The 22,329-nt window shown below is 35.6% G+C and overlaps 1 protein-coding gene across 50 annotated transcripts in view; it reads left to right on the forward strand.

The window, feature by feature from the left end:
* Nucleotides 1-22,329, forward strand: part of STAU2 (staufen double-stranded RNA binding protein 2) — a 333,314-nt gene that overhangs the window by 36,288 nt on the left and 274,697 nt on the right. For 7 of the 50 annotated variants that reach the window (XM_081501611.1, XM_081501609.1, XM_081501617.1 and 4 more), the window contains one exon: nucleotides 19,508-19,638. The exons of 2 other annotated variants lie outside the window; for them this stretch is intronic. In XM_081501611.1, the coding sequence (XP_081357737.1) occupies nucleotides 19,525-19,638 (114 nt within the window). In that variant the 5' untranslated portion in view covers nucleotides 19,508-19,524. Of the gene's footprint in view, nucleotides 1-1,027; nucleotides 1,083-8,066; nucleotides 8,153-14,812; nucleotides 14,940-19,492; nucleotides 19,639-22,329 lie in introns of all 50 variants that reach the window. 41 more of the 50 variants (XM_081501636.1, XM_081501587.1, XM_081501598.1 and 38 more) reach the window with 14 other exon arrangements.

Here is a 22,329-nt window from a genome sequence, read left to right on the forward strand (position 1 = left end):
CACTGGCTGCATTGATCGAGCTTTATGGGATGTGACTTGCAAACTGCACTGTAGGTGTGAAGTTCCCCTTAAGTGACTGTATGGATACCTGCTATTAATTATATGGGTACAGTTATTCTACCGTAGATAGATAGAAATTATCATTTGTTTTATGTCAGACCACATCATTGAAAATTATGGTTTATAGATGAGTCCTAATCAGGATTTACTAACCCTCAGTGCTGCTGGTCATGTTGAACCAGGCCTTGCAGACAACATCTAGGCATTCTGCATGGCCACAGCAGTTCCCTGCACTTTGGCTAGAAATTGTCCACAGTGCCAGGAGATAGACATGCTTTGCTTGTAACAAATAAGTACTTCTTAGCTTGCTTAAGGACCCTCTCTTGTTATTGAGTAAGTTTTATCCTCCCAAACTGTTCAAGTCAGAAAGAAAAAACTAACCTAATTTGGAATAGTAGAAGTTATAGAGAACACTTCCTCTTTGGCCAAACCTAAAGTCACATTGAATTCTTAAACTTACAAGTGATTTTTATGTTTTACTATTTTTATGGTGACTGCTTTCGCATTAGAGAGTTCTCAAATGTGAAAAGGCACGAAAAGACAATTGAATCTGGCATCTTGCAGCAGTTGAGATTTTTCACTGTGTAATTTTCAGTGGTATCTTTAGGATCAGTAGATACATTTTTATTTGAGAGGTCTTTTGTTTCTTAAAATGCCTGATTAGTACTAGCAAATTATTCCATATGTGTTCCTAGAACTAATTAAAAACTAGAGTATTGAATACTGAGTTACTTGGTATCCTCTTTGATATTATCTCTAGCTGACATTATTACTAGGCAACATAGGAATGTACCATGTTCTGCTGCCATAATGATACTTCTGCCTTTAAATTGTTCTTCTCATTTTTACTTTCACCTTTTAAAATTGTGTGTTCTTATCCATGTACAACTCATGCAGAAAAATTAGGTGGTATAGATATATAAAAAGGAAAAAAAAAATCACCAGTAATTCCATTATTCTTTTACAGAAATAATCACTGCTAACATTTTGGGGTGTATACTTCTAAATTTTTTTCTATGCAGGTATGTTTTTATGTGAATATGTATTACTTAAAAAAACTGGGATTATGTAATGCATAATACTCTGAAGTGATTTAATCCATAGTTTGAAAGTACTAAAATTTGTTTAATCAAATCCTTATTGTTGGACAGATTTTGTATTATAGTTAATGCCACCATGAGTGTTTTTTTATATACACCTGTGTTCCTTTGTCCATTATTTTCTTGCAATTATTAGAAATGGAAATACTATTCAAAGGAATATGCAGATTTTAAAGATATTTGATGCATGAATAGCAAAAATACAAAATTATATCTATTAGAAGTTTATCAGAATGCCTGTTTCCTTATTTCTGTGACAAATTTTCTATCTCTGTCAATCTGTCTGACAAAAAGTGATATTTTAATTTGAATTTCTATGATTTGCTTATATTCTTCTGTGTTTTGGCTTTTGTGAATTGCTTATATGTTTTCACTGGCATATTTATCTTTTTATTTGTAAAAATTCTTTGGATTATATCCCCTTCAGAATTTTCTAAGTTAGTCATTAGTTTATTTATTTTTTTTCATTCATTCAACAAATAACTAATGGTAACCTATGTTTCCAGTATACTGTACAAAGTAAGAGTTTGGATCTTTCTTCTTGATGATTAATTACTAGCCCTTAGGGCTTCCTGGTGGCTCAGATGGTAAAGAATCTGCCTGCAATGCAGGAGACCCAGGTTCGATCTGTGGGTTGGGAAGATCCCCTAGAGAAGGACATGGCAACATACTCCAGTGTTCTTACCTGGAGAATTCCATGGACAGAGGAGCCTGGCAAGCTATAGTCTGTGGGGTTGGGAAGAGTCGGACACGACTGAGTGACTAACACTTTTACTTTGAGGGAAAGGAGACCATTTGAACGTTAAGCTGCAGCAAATATAAATTGAGAAACCACGTGTGCTGTGAAATGATACTTGAAAATTAGTGGCCGAAATAGGGCAAATGTTTTCAGATTAGTTGGTGAGGCATGCTTGACTGGGCAGCGTGTCCCAAGGGGTTGGGAAGTCTGTGTTAGGCAGCTGTAGCATTGGGAGAGCCCAGCAGCAGGGATTTAATGGAGGTCTAAAGTGGTGGTTCCTTCTAAAGAGGTTTGGTAGTTGCTGTTGGGACGTGGAAGCTAAGGGGAACCTTTAAGGCCTGATTGAAGTGAAGTACGGAGAAGGCAGTGGCACCCCACTCCAGTACTCTTGCCTGGAAAATCCCATGGACGGAGGGGCCTGGTAGGCTACAGTCGATGGGGTCGCTAAGAGTCGGACACGACTGAGCGGCTTTACTTCCACTTTCCCTTTCATGCACTAGAGAAGGAAATGGCAACCCACTCCAGTATTCTTGCCTGGAGAATCCCAGGGACGGCTGAGCCTGGTGGGCTGCCGTCTATAGGGTCGCACAGAGTCGGACACGACTGAAGCGACTTAGCAGCAGCAGCAAGTAAAGTAGGAGAATAGGGAGGACAAGATAGAGTTTCAGTGCCAGAAAAGTAGAGAATCCTATAGAACAAGAGGGAGCCAGATATTATATAGAAAGAATAAAGTTGTATCAAGTTATACTGTAAAGTGTAAAGCCAGGGTTTGGTCATTAAGAAACAAAAGGTCTAAAGTCTAAGAGATAATGATAGTATCCCACAGGTCTGTTGTGAGGAATAATTGTGGTAACAAAGGCCACATGCTTAGCATTGGTCCTAGTACTCTTGTTACTTCTGTTGAAATTGCTATGACTGGTATTGTTGCTATTGTTGCTCTGGAGATTGTTGAGAAAGGAGGGCAGATGTTTAACTTGGTCATGAGAGTGAGTAATTGTTTGGGGGAGTGAAGCACTTGAATGTTTCTCAAGGCAGGTCAGCTACAAGGACTCTCCTCTTTCTTACCATTTGCCCCAGAACTGTCCTTTTTGCTTAAAAGCTGCTGGTACTTACTCTTAGTTACTTTTCTTCAATATCTGGCTTTAGAATAGGGTCTACAATCTGCCCATCCCTTTTTAAAGTCATAGGATGTAGTTTACAATTAGAGGATTAAAAAAAGTAGTAATCACAGGGAGGTTAAAATGTTTAAGAAGGATTTTGGCTTTCTGCCATGCTGGCATAACAGGATTTGTCCTCTGGATAGCCAGCTTCCAAGATAGCCCCAATGATCTCTGCCACGCTTGTGTTAATCCTCTGTCAGGTCTGGCCAATAGAATATGGTAGAAGTGCTGGATCGTTTCCAAGGATGGGTTATAAAAGACATTGTGGAAGACTTCCCTGGCAGGCCAGAAGTCTGTGTGCTTCCACTGAGGGGGCACAAGTTCAGTTCCTGATGAGAAACTAAGATCCTGCATGCTGCGGAGTGTGGCCCCCAAAAAGAAAAAAAAGACGTTTCTCTTCTCTCTCCCTCTGTGTCACTATGCATTGCTCACTCTGAGAGTAGTTAGCTGCCATGTTGTGAATAGCTCACTGGAGAGGCCCACATGGTGAGAAATTGAGGTCTCCTGCCAACAGCTAACAAGGAACTGAGGCCTTTAGCTTACATTGTGTGACTGAGCCTTCTTGGAAGGAGATCTTCTAGCCCTTGTAAAGCTTCCACCCCAGAGACTGCTGGCCCACCAACGTCTTGACTGCAGCACCATGAGGGATTCTGAGCCAGAACCACTAAGCCAAGCTGCTCCTTGATTGCTGAACCTTAGAAAGTAGATTAAAAAAATGCTTATTTTTTAAGCCACTAAGTTGAGGGTAATTTGTTATGCAGCAATAATATACTCTTTCTGCTTAAAAAACTTGAGAGTATATATATATATAATATGTGTGTGTGTGTGTGAATATACGTGAACAATGGCTTTTAGAAATTGGATGACAGGTGACAACAGACTGTGATCCCTGAGAGAATAGAAACAAATGAGGTAAGCCCTTCTATTGCAGTAGTTTATAACAGAGCCTAGAGATTGTTTGCATGCTGCAGTAGAAGGAGGAGGAATCAAAACAGAACCAAGTTTTGTTGGGATTAGGAAACAAAGATTAAGAGTTTGGAAAGGCCAAGGTGGTTAGAATTGTAGGTCAGAATACCAGAGAGAAGGGAGCTTTGGGGGGAAGTGGCAAATATATAATTAAGAGAGCACTCAAGCATGTATGCATTCTAGAGAGCTGCCGAGGGTTCTTCTTGAGTCTTTGGCTTAGTTCTGATCCGTAGATGCATGACAGGACCTAATCAAAGTCAGGGAAAGAACTACTGGAGAGCAGTAAGAAAAGAATTTCTGGAGCTCACACGAGGCTGGGAATAGTTTGTGTTTCCACTGTCTAGTTTATACAGACCTTGTAATACATAGGGTATTGGAAAGTCTTCAGAAGACTCCAAGTGATCCCAAGTAATTTAACTGTGCACCACAACAAAGTCCAAAGCTATATAGAGGAATGCCACACAATCCAGAACCTAACATGTAAAATTCACAGTGTTTGTCATCCAAAATTAAAATGCTTGCCTCACCTTGAATACGGGATAAAACATCTAGACAGAAGATCAGTAAGGACACAGAGAACTTGAACAGCACTATAAACGAATTAGACCTAATGGACATATAAAAAGCATTCAGCAACATCAGAATACAAATTCTTAGTGCACATAAAGCATTCTCCAGGAATAGGCCATATGTTAGGTCATAAAACAAGCCTCAGTATGTTTTGGAAGATTGAAATCGTGCAGAGTATCTTCTCTGGTCACAGCGGAATAAGGCTAGAAATCAATGACAGAAAGAATACAAAAAAAATCACAAATATGTGGAAATTAAACAACATACTCTTAAACAGCCAGCAGATCAAAGGAGAAATCATAGGGTAAATAAGCAAATAGTTAAAGACAAATGAAGGCTGTATATTGTCACCCTGCTCATTTAACTTATATGTAGAGTACTTCATGCGAAATGCCGGGTTGGATGAAGCACAAGCTAGAATCAAGATTGCCGGGAGATATAATCAATAACCTCAGATATACAGATAACACCACCCTAATGGCAGAAAGCAAAAAGCCACTAAAAAGCCTCTTGATGAAGGTGAAAGAGGAGAGTGAAAATGCTGGCTTCAGACTCAGCATTCAAAACTCTAGGATCATGGTGTCCAGTCACATCACTTCATGGCAAACAGATGGGGGAAAATGGAAACAGTGACAGACTTTATTTTATTTGGCTCTAAAATCACTGTGGACAGTGACTGCAGCCATGAAATTAAAAGACATTTGCTCCTTGGAAGAAAAGCTATGACAAGCCTATACAGTGTATTAAAAATAAGTGACATCACTTTGCTGACAAAGGTCCATATAGTCAGAGCTATGGTTTTTCCAGTAGTCATGTACGGATGTGAGAGTTTGACCATGAAGAAGGCTGAGGTGCTGAAGAATTGATGCTTTTGAACTGTGGTACTGGACAAGACTCTTGAGAGTCCGTTGGACAACAAGGAGATTAAACAAGTCAATCCTGAAGGAAATCAACCCTGAATATTCATTGGAAGGACTGATGCTGAAGCTCCAATACTTTGACCACCTGATGTGAAGAGCCAGTGCATTGGAAAAGACCCTGATGCTGGGAAAGATTGAGGGCAGGAGGAGAAAAGAGAGACAGAGGATGAGATGTTTGGATGGCATCACTGTCTCAATGGACATGAGTTTGAGCAAACTCCAGGAGACAGTGATGGACAGGGAAGTCTGATGTGCTACAGTCCGTGGAGTTGCAAAGAGTTGGATATGACTGAATGCCTGAACAACAAAGACAAATGAAAATAAAAATACAATATACTATAACTTACGGGATTCAGTAAAAGCAGTGCTCAGTGGGAAATTTATAGCAGTAAACACCTAATTTAAAAAGGACAATCTCAAACAAATAACCTAACTTTTCACTCTAAGAAAACCAGAAAAAGAGTAAATTAACCCAAAGCTAGCTGAAGAAAGAAAATAATAAAGATTAAAGTGGAGATAAAATAGAGAATGGAAAGCAATATAGAGAATCACTGAAACTAAAAGTTGGTTCTTTGCAAAAGATCAACTAAACTGACAAGCTGAACTGACAAAAAGAGCAAAGATGCATATAACTAAAACCAGAAATGAAAGTGGGGACATTACCAGTACCTTAAAGAAGTAAAAGAATTATTAGAGCGTACTATGGCATATAGTACAGTTGTATGCCAACAGATGGGATAACCTACATGAAATGGACAGATTTCTAGAAACAGATTACCAAAACAGACTCAAGAAGAAATAGAAAATTTCAACAGACCTATTAGAAGTAAACAGATTGAATCCGTTTTTTTTTTTTTAAATCCCTCCCAAACAAAGAAAAGTCCAGAACCAGATGGCTTCACTAATGAATTCTACCAAACATTTAAAGAAGAATTAACACCAATCCTTCTCAGACTTTTCCAAAACATAGGAGAGAAGGGGATACTCCCTAATTCATTCTATAAAACCAGTATTACTCTGATATCAAAGCCAAAACAAAGGCACCATGAGGGAAAAAAAAAAGTGCAAATCAGTATTTCTTATGAATATAGGTGTAAAAGTCCTCAACAAAATGCTAACAAACTAAATCCAACAATATATTTAAAGGATTGTATACCACAGCCTAGTGGAATTTACTTCAGGAATGCAAGAGTGGTTCAACATAGGAAAATCAGTCAGTATAATCCACTACATTAATAGACAATGGAAACCCACACCACACACACATGATCACCTCCTGTGTGATATAGAAAGCACTTGATAAAATTCAACACCTGTTCATAATAGAAACACTCAAAAACTAGGAATAGAGGGGCACTTCTTCAACATGATAAAAGAACATTTATGGAAAACTCACAGGTAGCATCTAATTTAATGGTGAAAGACTAAAAAGTTCTCCTTATGTTCAGGAACAAGGCAAGGATGCCTGTTCTTACCACTGCTATTCAGCATGGTACTGGAAGTTATTGCCAGAGTAATTAGACAAGAAAAAGAAATAAAAGACATCCAAATCTGGAAGGAAGAAGTAAAACCATTTCTCTTTGCAGATGACATGTGCCATGTATATAGAAAATCCCAAAGAATCTATGAATACAGAAAAAAAAAACAAACAGAGCTAACAAATTCAGAAAAGTTGCAGTACAAGGTGATACAAAATACAGTTCTGTTTCTCTATACCAGCAGTGCAGAATCCAAAAAGGAAATTCAGAAAAGAGTTCCATTTATAACAGCATCCAGAAGCATACAGAAATTGAAAGACCTGTACTCTGAAAACTATATAACAGTGTTGAAAGAAATTAAAGAAGACTCAAGTAAATGGAAAGATATTTTTTGTTTATGGATTGGAAGACTTAATATTGTTAAGATGGCAGTACTATGCAAAACAGTGTACATGTTTAGTATAAGGTCTATCAAAATTCCAGTGACCTTTTTTGCAGAACTCGAAAAACTGATCTTCAACTGCTTTTAGAACTGCAGTGGGCCCAAATAGCCAAAGCAATCTTGAAAGAGGACAGAGTTGGACGGCTCATACGTGCTCCATTTCAAAACATACTGTAAGTCTACAATAATCAAAACAGTGTGGTTCTGGCATAAGGAAGGAGGACCAATGGAATAGAATTGAGAGGCTAGAAATAAGCTATTACATATATGACCCACTGATTTTTGACAAGATTGCCCCAAACCACACAGCACAGGAAAGAATAATACCATCAACAAATAAGAGTTCTAAGATAATGGATATCTATGTGCAAAAGAATAAACATGGACCCCTATCTCACCACATACAAAAATTAACTCAAAATGGATCAGTGACATAAATATAAGAACTATAATTCTTGTAACTCAACAATAAAAAGAAACCCAACTGAAATGGGTAAAGGATTTGAATAGATAGTTCTCCAAAGAAAATGTACAAATGACCAACATGTACATGAACAAAAATACTCAACCTCGTTAGTAATTAGGGAAATGCAAGTGAAAACCACCATGAGTATCCTTTCTTGCTCTCTAGGATGGCTGGGATCAGAGAGACCAACAGTAACAAGTGTTGGTGGTTTTGTGGAGGAAGCAGAACACTTGTACTATACTGGTGGGAAGGTAAAGTGTTTTATTTTTTGTAGAAAACAGTTTGGGATTTCTTTAGAGTGTTTAACGTAATATTGCCATGCAATTCCACTCCTAGATATATACCCCAGAAAATTGAAAACAGTTACTCAAATATATGCACACACATGTTCATATTAACACTGTTTGTAATAACCAGATGGTATAAGCAGCCCAAATGGATGGATGAATGGGTAAACTGTGGTACATACACACCATAGAATATTATTTATCTGTAAGAAAAGATGACATACTGATACATGGTATAATGTGATGCTCCTCAAAACCCTTTTGCTAAGTGAAAGAAGTCAAACACTAGAGTCACATATTATCTGATTCCATTTACATGAAATAGCTAGAATAAGTAAATCTATAGAGACAGAGTGCAGATTGGTGGTTGCCAGGTCCTGGAGGGTAAGGAAAAAAGAGGAATAACTGCCTAGTGGGTATGGAGTTTATTTTGGTGTGATAAAAACATTTTGAAACTAGGTAGAGGTGGTGGTTGCACAACATTGTGGCTGTACGAATGCCCCTGATATCTTCACTTTGAAATGGCTAATTTGATGTTATGTCACTTTCATTTCTATTAAAAAATTAAACTGCTTGCAAAGAAGCATGAGAATATAACCCATAACTAGGGTAAAAAAATTAATCTCTAGAAAGAGACCCAGAAATGACAAAGATGATTGATTTGGCAGACAAAACTGTAAAAAGAGTTGCTATTAATAATGCTGTCAGTGTTCAGGACGGTAGAGGAAAATAGAAAAGGGATGAGAATATAAATAAAAGGTATGAGAGTAGACTTAAATGGGAATTCTAGAAATGAAAAATGCAATATCTGAAGTAAAAAATACTTGATGCACTTAATAGCAGACACTGTAGAAGAAAAGGTAAGTGAGCTGGAATATGTAGGGAATAGCAACTAACCAAAATGAAGCAAAGAGTGAAAAGACAGAAAAAAAATGAACAGAGCATCTGGGAGCTATTGGATAACATCATAAGTCTAAGATAAATTAATTAGATGTTCAGAAGGGAGGGGGAACAGGAAAATATTAGACCAAATAATGACTTTTCCATTAAATATTATGGAAAAATCCAAACCAACTTTTTGTCCAATCCAGTATAAACTTCATAGATGTGTAAAGCTCAGTGAATCTAATTTGAGAGAAACAATATTCAAATGACTGAAAATCAGTGATAGTAAAGGGAAATCTTCAGATCAGTCAGGGGAAAAAAAAAAAGACATTATATATAGAGAAATAGAGATGAGGATGACAGAGTTTTTGTTGGAATGTACAAGCCAGAAAAGAGTGAGTGACATTTTAAACATGCCATAAAATACTTGTCAACTTTGGATTCTGTTCCCTCTGAGAATGTTTTTCAAGAAGTGACTTGTCATACAAAAGAACTTACTACAAAACAGACTCACAAACATAGAAAACAAATTTATGAAAAAAAAGAAAACAAATTTATGGTTACCAAAAGGGAAAGGTAGGGGAGGGATGAGTTAGGAGTTTGGAATTAACAGATACATGCTACTATGTTTAAAATAGATAAATTGCAAGGACCTACTATATAACACAGGGAACTGTATTCTGTATCTTGTAATAACCTATAGTTGAAAAGAACCTGATGAATATATGTGTATATTTTTTATATATAACTGAATCAGGTGTTGTACACCTGAAGCTAATAGAACATTGTAAATCAACTATACTTCAATAAAAATATATTCCAGAGGATATGAAAAAGAAGTGACTCTTTTGTTTAAATTTTTTTAATTATTATAAAATATTCAGTATATAACACAGAACTTAACATTTTAAATATTTTTAAGTCTTGTTCTTACGGAGTTGTTAGGTTGTATCTGACTCTCTTTGTGACCCCATGGACTGTAGCTCACCAGACTCCTCTGTCCATGGGATTTCCCAGGCAAGAATGCTGGAGTGGGTTGCCATTCCCTTCTCCAGGGGACTTTCCTAACCTAGATATTGAACCCACATCTCCTACAGTGGCAGGTGGATTCTTTATCACTGAGCTACCAGGGAAGCCCATTTTTAAGTGTATAGTGACAATAAGTACATGAACAGTGTTATGCAACCATCAGCATTATCCATCTGCAGAAATTTTGATACTCCCAAACTGAAACTCTATACCCATTAAAACACTAATTCCCCATTCTTCAATCCATCAGCCCCTGTCAACCACCATTCTGCTTCTGTCTATGAATTTGACTACTCTAGATATCTTATATAAGTGGAATTGTACAATGTTTGTCCTTTTGTGACTGGCTTATTTTACTTAGCATAATGTCATTCATGTCACACCACGTATCACAATTTCATTTTTAAGGCTGAGTAATACTCTGTTCTATGTGTATACCACATTTTGTTCATCCATTCATCTGTCAATAGATATTTGGGGTGTTTCCACCTTTTGGCTATTGTGAATAATACTGCAGTGAGCATGAGGGTGCACGTGTATGTTCAGATGCCTGCTTTCTGTTATTCTGGGTATGTATCCAGAAGTGAAATTGCCGGATCCTATGGTAGTTCTCTGTTTAATGACTGTTTCCCATAGTGGCTGCACCACTTCACATTCCCACTAATAATAAACAAGAGCTCCAAGTTCCCCACATCCTCACCAGTGCTTATTTCTCTGCTTTATTCCTCCCTCCCTTTTTCCCTCCCTCCCTCTCCTCCTTGCTAATGGCCATTGTACTAGATATGAAGTGGCATCTTAGAGTTTTCATTTGCGTCTTTGATATTAGTGATGTTTAATGTCTCTTTATTTGCTTGTTGGCTATTTGTATGTCATTGTTGGAGAAATGTCTATGCAAATAACTTACTCAACACTCCCCCACTACAAGAAAAATTTTAAAGAATGTCCTTCAGGCAGCAGGAAAATGAAAAAGGTGAACAAGAAAAAAGCAGAAATGATTATTACTTGGGTAAATGTATAATCTTTTTTATTAATCTTTTTGAAAGGTAATTTATTATTCAGAGCAAAAATATTAAGCTATTGTGAGGCTTATAGCATACAAAAAAGTACAGTGCATAGTAACAGCTTGAAGGTTGAGGGAGAAATGGAAGGATATTATTAAAAATTTTAATGCCCTTCATTAGGTGGTACAGTATAAAGGTAGATAAGATATATGTCATTAACTCTAGCAGTTAGTAAAACAGCAAAACAAAAACTTATAGCTAATAAGCCAAAGCAGCAGATAGAATTGAATATATAAAATAGTTAAGTCAACAGAAACCATGAAAAGATGAAGGGACCAAAGACCAGATGGGAGAAATATAATAATATGATAGGTTCAAACTTAATGATATTGTATAATCCCATTAAATGTAAATAGTCTAGTGTTTGCTTCAGCAGCACATGTAAAATAGGAATGATACAGAGATGTACAAAGATGACATATAAATTGGTGTGGTGTTTCATATTTTTAAAAAAGTAAGAAGTATTAAAAAACATTCTGATTTGGAGGCTGAAATTGAATTGAAAAGCAAGATCCAACCATATACTTTCCTGTAAGAAATAGTAACTGTAAACACAAATAGATTAAAAGAATGGAAAAAGACGTTAACACACTAACTTAGTTGAAAGAAACTTGGAGTGGTTTTATTAGTGTTACAGTGGGTTTCAGAGCAAGGAATATTTCCTACCTGGGTTAAAGAAGATCATTTCGTAACAATAAAGGGATCAGTTAATTAAGAGGACTATCAGTGCTAAATATTTTGTTGTTGTTGTTGTTGCTGTTTAGTTGCTAAGTTATGTCTCACTCTTTTTGCAACTCCCTGGACTGTAGCCCACCAGGCTCCTCTGTCCACAGGATCTCCCGGGAAAGAGTACTGGAGTGGGTAGCCATTTCCTTCTCCAGAGAATCTTCCTGCCTCAGGGCTTGAACCCAGGTCTCCTGCATTGGCAGGCAGATTCCTGTCACTGAGCCGCTGGCACCTAGTAACAGAATTTCAAAACAAATGAAGCAAAAACTAATAGAAATTCAAGGAAACACTCATAATTATGGTCAGAGATTTCAGTGATCCCTCTCAATAACTGATGTAACAAATTGACAGAAAAAAAAGTTTCAAAGATGTAGTTGACTTGGATAACACTTAACCAACTTGACCTGGCTGCGTTTACAAACCACTTTACACAAGAAGGGCAGGATACCCATTTGTTCACAAGTTCATACAGAACATTTACCAAGATAGACTGTATTTTGGGCCATAAAACAAATCTCAATAATTCAGAAGGAATCAACTCCTAACTAAAATGAACCTTCTCAGATAACAGTGCAGTTGAATTAGAAATTAATAGAAATATCCTTGGAAAATCTACAATATTTGAAAGTTAAATAGCATTTTATAAGTAATTCATGATTAAAAGAAGAAACAAAAAGGGAAATTATAAAGTATTTTAAATTCAGTAAGAACAGAAACAATGTATTAGATGTTGCTAAAACAGTACTTAGTGGGAAATCTATAGCTTTAAATATTTATATTAGAAAAGAAGAAAGATCTCAAATGACCCTATTTTCCACCTTAATGATGTAGAAAAAGAATAAATTAATTCTAGAGGAAGCAGAAGAAGAGATAATCTGAATAGCTATATATGTATTAAAGATACTAAAGTTGTCGTTAAAAAAAGAAACTTCCCACAAAGAAAACTGTAGGTCCAGTTCACCTATTGGACCAATTGGTGAATATACTAAATACTATAGGAAGAGATAATATTAGTTCTACACCAACTTTTCAAAAATATTTGAAGTGGAAGGAATAGTTTCTAAAGACTCCAGTGGCAACATTAGTGGGATGCAGAACCAGGCAATAGGTTCTGGAATAGGAATAAAGAAAGTCCTAATAAACAGATGTGACCTGATTTTCTATGCAGAAAATCTTATGGACTCCTACTAGACCTAATGAATAAGTATAGTAAGATTGAAGGATACAAGATAAATATCCAAAAATTGATTGTGTTTCTATACACTAGCAAGGCTTCCCAGGTGGCACAGTGGTGCAGGAGACACAAGAGATGCAGGTTTGATCCCTGCGTTGGGAAGATCCCTTGGAGTAGGAAGTGGCAACTGTCTCCAGTATTCTCACTTGAGAAATTACATTGACTGGATAGCCTTATGGGCTGTAGTCCATGGGTTTGCAAAAGAGTCTGACATGACTGAGCATGCGCAGCAAGGAACAATCTGAAGAAAATACCATTTAAAAATAGTATCAAAAATATGAAATATTTATAGATAAATCTAACAAAGTATGTTAAAGAATACTGAAAGCTATAAAATACTGCTGAAATGAAAGGATACCTAGATAATTGAGATCCACTTGATCCTCATTATTGATGGATCCTTATTATTGATTATCCATGTATTTGTGAGTTGGTCTATTTGCTAAAATTTATATGTAATCCCTAAATAATCCTTGCAGTGCTTTTGTGATCATTTACTGACAAGTGCGGAGTGGTGAAAAATTGAGTTGCCCTGTGTGCACAATCTGAACTGGGGTTGAGTCCACGATCTGCTCTCGTTTCAGTTCTCCTGCCATAAGCAAGTGTCCTTTCTTGGTTTATTTAGTGCCACATTTTATTTTTGTGTTTTTTGCTTGATAATTTAGCTGTTTAAGATGGCTCCCAAGCATAGTGCTGAAGTGCTTTGTAGTGTCTTTAAGCACAGGAAGGCTGCGATATGTCTTACGGAGAAGATATATGTGTTTAGCTAAATTTCATTCAGGAGTTATTGTTGACTCTGAGTTCAATATTAGTGAGTTCAACAGTATGTATTAAGTAAGGGATCTTTAGCTGGATAAAACACACATAAAACAAGGTTATTTATTAACTGACTAAAAAAATGTAATGTCCAGAGGTTTACAGGAACTGAACCTTTTATTTCTCCAGAAGCAGTGACTCAGTATTTAATAATTCACTGTTTTACAGGAATGTTAAAAAACATAACTATCACTGAGATGTCATCAACTCAATAATGAAAATTGACTATATGTCATGTACATGGATCAGAAGCCTCAGCTTGGTTAAAATGTTGATTTTCACCAAATTAATCTATAGATCCAGGGGAATTGTCTGTGTTGACAATTTTTTAGTGTCATTCCTGGTGTGTTTTGCCCTACAGAAGTTTTACATTTTTGTGTTGTTAAATCTGTCAGTTTATCCCATCATGATTTTTAGGTTCTTTCTAGAAGTTTTCTATGATGCAGGATTTTGACATACATTTAGCCAAGTTTTCTTGTGCTTTGGTTATATTTTTATATTCTTCACTTGAATACTTTTGGAATTAATTTTTCTATTTGAGATAGGGACAGAGGAGCCTGGTGGGCTACAGTCCATGGGGTCAAAAGAGTCGGATGACATCGTGACTAAAATACCACCACAACCATATGAGATAGGAACTTTAATTTTTCCTAATTAACAGGTAATTCTAGTACTACAGCAATTTGATCCTTGGGTGGTGATTTTGCTTGGACAGCCTTAGGTTACGGTCGGATGTGAAGTTATAAGCTATGTTTTAGTTGCAGCTATGGACAGACAGTTACGTTTCTCTTAGAGGGCAGGACCCTGTTTAAGGTAAATTCCTTGTTGTTTTTTGACTCTATTTTCTTTCTTTTTATTTTACTTGGGAATTAGGATGAGCCCCTTCCAGTAGCAGGGAATAGGGAAAGGGGAGCCAGCAGAGAGACATAGCCTGTGTTCAAGTCATTTTCTGTACCTGTGATGGACACGGATTCTTCTATGGAGAGACTTGCCTTGGCAGGTGAGGTTAGCCTATGGTTTCCTAGCATCACTTCAGCTGTAATTTAACTACCTTAAAAATGTTGCTACTCTCGAGTTCTGGCTTAGGCAACTTTTGGTATTTTGGTGGATTCTGGTCACATATTTTTTCTGCTGCATCCTACTCTGTATTCTACATTCTGCCAGTGATCTGCTTGCATTTTCCAGAATGTGATGTGTTTAATGTGCTTTCTTCTGCATGTGTGCTCTGGGAAAGCTCGGCCTTTTTCTCTTTCCCTCCCTCACTAACTTGGTGAATGCCTACTTTCCTTAACTAATGTAATCTAATCACCACCCCATGAAACCTGCCTTTCCACACCCCTTCACCTAAGGAGTCCCTTTTAAAGCCTCATCTGAGCACCTACCATGCTGTAGTCTAGTGTATCTGTTTCTTCTGTGTGTGTGTGTTTTCTCACAGACTCTGAACTCCTTTGGAACAAGTATTCTTTGCCTGTTGATTAAAAACTGTAAACTGTATTATTTTGGCATATTTTGAAGATCAAGTCCCAGAGAGTTTAGGACATTTTATTAAGTACAGAAACAATCTGTCTCTAAAAGTAGGGTAGGCCTCTGTTTTGCCGAGTGTGCAGATCCTGTTGTTACAGCTATTTTACCAATGTAACTTGTCAAAGTTATGGAGAGTTACATGTAAACAAACTTTATATCCAAGGTAAACTCGTCCCTAACAGGAGTATGAGAAATCTTAAATGTAATATATATCACACTTGGGTACTTTTCAATGGAAGCAAGCTTAATACATTACAGTAAGTCAGTGGAAAAATAATAGCAAATACATGCTTTTTATAGAATACTAAAGAAGTATAATAGTATGAATATAATCAGCTTATCCTAACAAACATTTTAACTCAGAATATTTTAGCTTAGGAAGCCATGAAAAAAGTTTATGAAATCATATCACTGTATTCATTTTCAGTGATAGTGTGCTAAAGATTATTTATATACAGAGTAATAATGGATTCTTATTGTTAATAATATCTTACATCATTTGATTCAACCAATATACTATAATCCAGTAATATGAAAACAATTATTATTTCTATTTCACTGTCCAGGGAAGTGAGATTTAAGTACTTTCTCAAGGTTATGTGTAAAAGTCAGTCAGTGGCAGAGATACCCAAAACAGGCTCTTAGGCTCTTAAGTATATGGCATTTGTTCGCTCAGAAGCAAAGTTTTAAAATTGTGTAATTCATTGTCATTAATTTTATTTACTTCTAAGTAGGTATCTACTATTCCAGCCACCAAATTGAATTGAAGCTTTCTTCAGTCTCTTGAAAACGTATACTTATGCAACAGTGTATATGTATATATTTCTCACTTTTTGTACTATTGACTTTTCTAAAAAATAATATATAAAATTTATGGATCTCAATTTTTATAGACCTGTTTGTTTTATAATTTTGTAGATATTTTATCAAAATTTTGGTTTAATTTTTTATTACTACTTTGTCATTGAACTCTGTTAGTATTGTTAATAAGATTTCTGATTGAATGGAGGAACAACTATGGAAAATAAAGTTTTAATCATTTTGTAAAATAAAATCTGAACTAGAACTAATTATTTATAAATTTACTAACTAAACATTTGGGCTTTGAAGTTTTATTGAAATGCGATCTTACATGTATTTTGCACATCTTTCACACCAAAACGTAAACATTTAATCCAGTATTGGATTCCGTTAATGGATTCTGTGAATCCATTATTGGATTCATGTAATTTTTATGAAGCAGAAAGTTAGAATGAATGGAATATAAGTTTTAGTGCCATGTTATTATCATTTTCCTTTAAGGAATTTATATCATATTTTCTTACCAAACAGAACTAAGTTTATAGAGCTATAAACATATTTTTAATCACATTTAAACATGCTTAAATCTGGTGCTGTTACTTTTTATACTGTAAAATCATCACATTATTCTTGCTATGATCTTTAATATTTTTTGTATCAAAACAGATGAATATGCAGCATTGCTGAGTTACGAAAATTGTCATAGTAGCAGTATAAGTGCTGTTTTAGTATTATGCGAAATAACTCATTTTTACCAATATTTTCAATATTTTCTCATTTTCATTCTTCTTTTGCTTTTTGATGTTCAGGTAGCTGTGTGATCTGTTGTACTTTAGTATTTAACACTATGGTATGCAAGGAACAAAATTGACCATAGTCCCAGATCATTTATATGTATATAAATACATATATAATAACTGACTTCCTGGCACAGAAATGTTTATAAAATGTTTATTTGAATGATATGCAATAGAATAAGTAAAATGCAGATTTCCTCAACCTTTCTTGACTAATAGTCTTTGCCTTTTTTGTGGTGTTCCAAGAAAGCAATAATTACTAAGCTTATTTGTTTATTTTTGCTTTGCAAGCCACTTAGAATGGTTTAATTATAGAATTAACTGTCAACTGTATTGGTCCTACAGTTGGTTGATTATATTCTTTTTTTTTTAACTTATGCCTTACTAGGTATTTGTGTAGTATTGTTATAAAATAATTTCTTAATAATGATTGTGATCAAGTTATTATACCAAATTATTAGTCCTGAAAAGGGTATTAAAAAAGTAAATTAAAAGTATTAAAAAAGATACTATTTTCTACATTAAATCTTGTCATAGAAAGTTTATAGATGAAGTTCCTAAAACCAGCTATTTCCATTTATTTAATGTTTTCTTTATACATTGTGACTCCAGTTTAATTGAGCAGGAAGTAATCCATTTGCATGTTTTATGCTTAGGTTTGTTTTTTTTTTTTTAGTGTTTGGCCATACCCCATGACTTGTGGGACCCTATTTCCCCAACTAGGGATTGAACCCCTGCCCCCTGCTTTGGAAGGCAGTTTCAGCCACTGGACTGCTGGGGAAGTCCCTATGCTTAAGTTTTAAAATGGGAGGTGAAAGAAAAACTAAAAAAGCAGTTAATATGTCTGTAAATGAGATGAAGGAAAAATACAGGAGAAGATACTATAAAAATATTCTGAAGCTGTAATAATAATTGTGGTAGAATTTAAAGTACTATATATTTAAAAATTGTAACCTTTTAACACATAGTGTTAGTTAAGTAAAATATATTTATTACTCTTATTTTATAGATAAAGGATAATCAGTTCAGTTCAGTCGCTCAGTTGTGTCTGACTCTTTGCAACCCTATGATCCACAAAGGCTTAGTAAATTTAAGTAAAAATAATTAAAACATTTCAGGTTAGGGGAGAGTTTCTTAAGGTAGTAAAGTCACAGACCACAAAGGAAAAGATTGATAAGTATTATACATAAAATTGTCAGTAGAAAAAAGGATAGAACTAGTTCCCAGAAGAGGAAACCCAGGTGTTCAAAAACAGTTTTGTCAGACATCAGATTGTCAGAGATGAAAATATCTGAGCATACTACACATTTTCAAGGTTGGAGGGAAATAGTAATTATCATGCTGCCGAGGGAAGGCCTTTTGGTTCAATCCTTCTTAGTGATGTTTGGGGTAGTGTAACTTTAACTTGTAAGAGTGAGAAATTGAAGACAATCTATTAATAAAAGTCTTCTGTCAGTAGGGAGGGTTAAAACACTGCTAACGTATTGTGATGAAAATTATACATCAGTTAAAAAGTAATATACTGGATCTGAGTTAAATCTAAAAAACATAATGAAGAGTGAAGAATGTTGTGAAAATGGTACGTCTATTATATTATTATTTATGTGAACTGCAAAACCACATATGTCAGGATTATGTATTTCTTCGTGGATATATATGCATGCATATAAATGTATCTTAGAATATCCGAGAGGGATATAGTTTAAATTCACATAGTGGTAGGTTCTGGAAAAGATAAAGGAAATTTAACTGGAATGTAATACTGTTTTTCCTTTTTTTAAAAAGTAAGACTAAAAGCAAACAAAATACTAATTTTAATTTTGGGTGATAACTGGTCATTTGTTAAATTATTCTAATTTTTTTTTCTCAAAATTTCATTAAAAAAACAAGTTATGAAAAAATAATAATTGGGAGAGCTAGTAATTAAACTTAGGACTTGATTCCCACTTCTGGAGCTTTTTCAATTTAATATGCTACCTTAGGATGAGAAGGAAAAAAGAAAAATATAATGATAAAACAGATAAAATTTAGTTTTATAGCAATAAGAATAAGAATTATGTGTTTATGCTAAAATTTCTTGAGAAGAAAGTTATAGGATAAATTAAAAGTTATTATATAATCTTATACTGTTTTTCAATCTTTAAGCATGCTGTTATCATGTTTATGTATAGAGAGCAATTTAGGTACTCAGGAAAAAGTTACCTTAATTTATTGGTTAAAATGTGATACATATTTCTGTTGCATGTATGGAAATTTAGATGATTTGAATGATGATCAAATGGTTTGATGATTTGAAATTTAGATGATTTGAAACTTATCTAAAATTCATGAAAATAATTTAATCCAAATATACAATCTGATTTCAATCTGAAAAAGTCAAAACTAGTTTTTCTTCCATTTTGTTAAGTCATTCTTCACAAAAACTTTACAGCCTTTTTATTTACAGCTTCTCTCCAAGATAAAATGGCAAACCCCAAAGAGAAAACTCCAATGTGTCTGGTAAATGAGTTAGCCCGTTTCAATAGAGTCCAACCCCAGTATAAACTTCTGAAAGAAAGAGGGCCTGCTCATTCGAAGGTAAGGTTCCGAAGAGAGGTGGTGAGCCATGCTTATCAAAATCTGTGAGATTTATCATCTCAGGTTTTAACTGTGCTTTATTTTGGGGGGAGGGGGTAGTGGATGGCCTAAAGGCTCTTAGTTCTCTTTTAAAAGTATTTTTAAGTCTGTAACTGTATAGCTCATTATGGTTTGCAGAGTTCATTCTGATACAGTACTTCACAAAAATCTTAGTGAAACCACATGAGATACGAATTTTTGATTTCCATTTTGTAAATTAAGAAACTCAGGCACAGAAAAGCTAAGTAACTTGCTTTATAGTTCATGAGTGCCAGCGCCAGCACTTGTACATGTATTCTGTGGTTTCCAAGTATGGTGCTTTTCCTATGACATAGTAACTGATAACCTAAAAATGGATGTAGAGTGAAATATAGCAACAGTTACTTAGTGAGACGCCTTTTCCAATAGGACGTTTAATTCTGAGATTCATCATTTATAAAAGTTGTGTATACCAGTTTTGTTGTTATCTGTGTATTCATTTATAATACTGTTCTTTTAAATGGAAAACTGATTTGTATTTTTATATAGCCTCATACATACATGTTTATTTGTGTATACATTGCAAAGAAATTATGACCAAGGCATTTATGCTTGAGCTCTGTCATTCCCTTTTTAAAAATCTCACTTGTGTACACATATCCTTGATACATTTTTAATCTTGGAGATTATGATAATGATGATGCATTTTTGTATGCAATATGGAAGCAATTGATTCTCTAAAAGTTGGTTAATCTTCATACAGTACAGGTTATTGGATTATTTAATTGTCTTTTAGCATCTCCTTCAAAGTAAGGGAAGTGAGATGAAAATGAAATCTGTTCATTTTGTTCCATATTGGAGACTTATGAAGGATTTCTGGGCAGCACTTTAATTTGTTCAGAATATCTTTTGTTCAGAGAAAAAGGTAGTGGCCTTTCTCTTCCATACCTGTTAATTCATATCTATTACACACTCATTCTTTCTACCCTTAATCTTGTTGAAGTGTTTGTATTCCTTATAGTGTCTCATGTTTTTTCACATCGGTCAGATTTGAACGCACATCTCACATCTTTCAAACCTTTGTGAAACTTCTCTGCTCCCTCCACCGGGCCTCTAGCAGGTCCTGACTTTCTTAGTTGTAGTTGTTACTGTGCTGTGCTGCTGTGATGGATGAGACCGTTTCCTTAGAGTAATAAATACTTCATCCTACTACAATTCATAATTCCTTTAGTATGTCTCCTGTTTTTTTTATTCTCATTGCCAGTTCCAGGAATTCTTCCTTGAGATAGACCCCCAGGTTTGAATTTCATGTTAATAGACCAACTGCCCATGTGACATCACACTAGTCATTTGCTGACCTCTGAGTGATTCCAGCACATTTCTCCTGGCTCACTTTCACTGTCTACAATATTCATCCTTAGATTTTGGTGATACTGTCTAAATGATGATTATTTCAGCATGCTGACATTTTAGTTTCTTACATTTCTCCAGTTATCTTGTCTTCCATTCTCCTTGAGCCACTCAGTCCTGTGATCAAAGTCTTGATTTTACCATTACCAGTAATTGCAAGACCCTCCAGAATTAGAATCGCAAGCACTCATTCGTCTCTGACACCTAGTTCATCCCGTCTGATAGTCTGCCTTCAGTAGTCCTTCCACACCACAGTTCCATTGATTCTACCACCTTTTTACTATTTCTCACTTACCTCAGTCTCCATGTTTCCTTTTTCAGCTTTAATTCCATACACTTTGTATGTACCCTCAACTCTCTTCCACTCTTGATTAGAGCATGCTTAGCAAAATCCCAACCCAAATGCCAACTCTGCCGTCCCTTCTGAGGTATGGATGAACGACTTACGGAGGACAACAAGTAGTTGTTTCTGTTTCTTTACTAAGTCCCAGCCCCTCTTTGTCTAGTTGAGGTCATTCCTCCAGCTTTCTCTCCCCTCTCCTCCCTTAACTTTCTTCTGTGTCATCGAATTCTGCTTCTAATGGACTGGGTTTGTTGTGGCCCACATTCTTCTTTCTAGACAGTTTTGGAGTCCCTTGGGTTTTAAGGAAACCTGGAGATTCCTTTGCCAACCTCCACCTATTGCTGTGAGTCTTTGGTCATAGACCACACAACACCATTTAGCCTGTTGCTTGTCTTAAAAAGAGTGAGAACTAGAATAAGTAGCATATTCTTGAATGAAAGGTAGTACTTATGAGTCTTAAGTCATAATTAATTTTAATGTTAATATTAGTTGGCTAAGTCTGAATTCTTTTTGTGGAAAGTAAAGTCATTTGCATTTATGCATGTCTGCCAGTGGTTTTAAGTGAGACATAAAATATATTTGAATGAAATAAATGATCATCTCTGGCATGAAAAATTTAAACCTAACCCCAAATCATTAATTTTCTTGGGACATTAGCCAGTTATATGGCAACCTCCATATGTATGTATTGGAGAAGGCAATGGCACCCCACTCCAGTACTCTTGCCTGGAAAATCCCATGGACAGAGGAGCCTGGTAGGCTACAGTCCATGGGGTCGCTAAGAGTCGGACACGACTGAGCGACTTCACTTTCACTTTTCCCTTTCATGCACTGGAGAAGGAAATGGCAACCCACTCCAATATTCTTGTCTGGAGAATCCTAGGGACGGCGGAGCCTGGTGAGCTGCCGTCTATGGGGTC

The sequence above is a fragment of the Giraffa tippelskirchi genome, chromosome 6 (genome assembly GCF_054371585.1).
Source record: "Giraffa tippelskirchi isolate mGirTip1 chromosome 6, T2T-mGirTip1v1.2.pri, whole genome shotgun sequence".
Classification (NCBI taxonomy): Eukaryota; Metazoa; Chordata; class Mammalia; order Artiodactyla; family Giraffidae; genus Giraffa; species Giraffa tippelskirchi.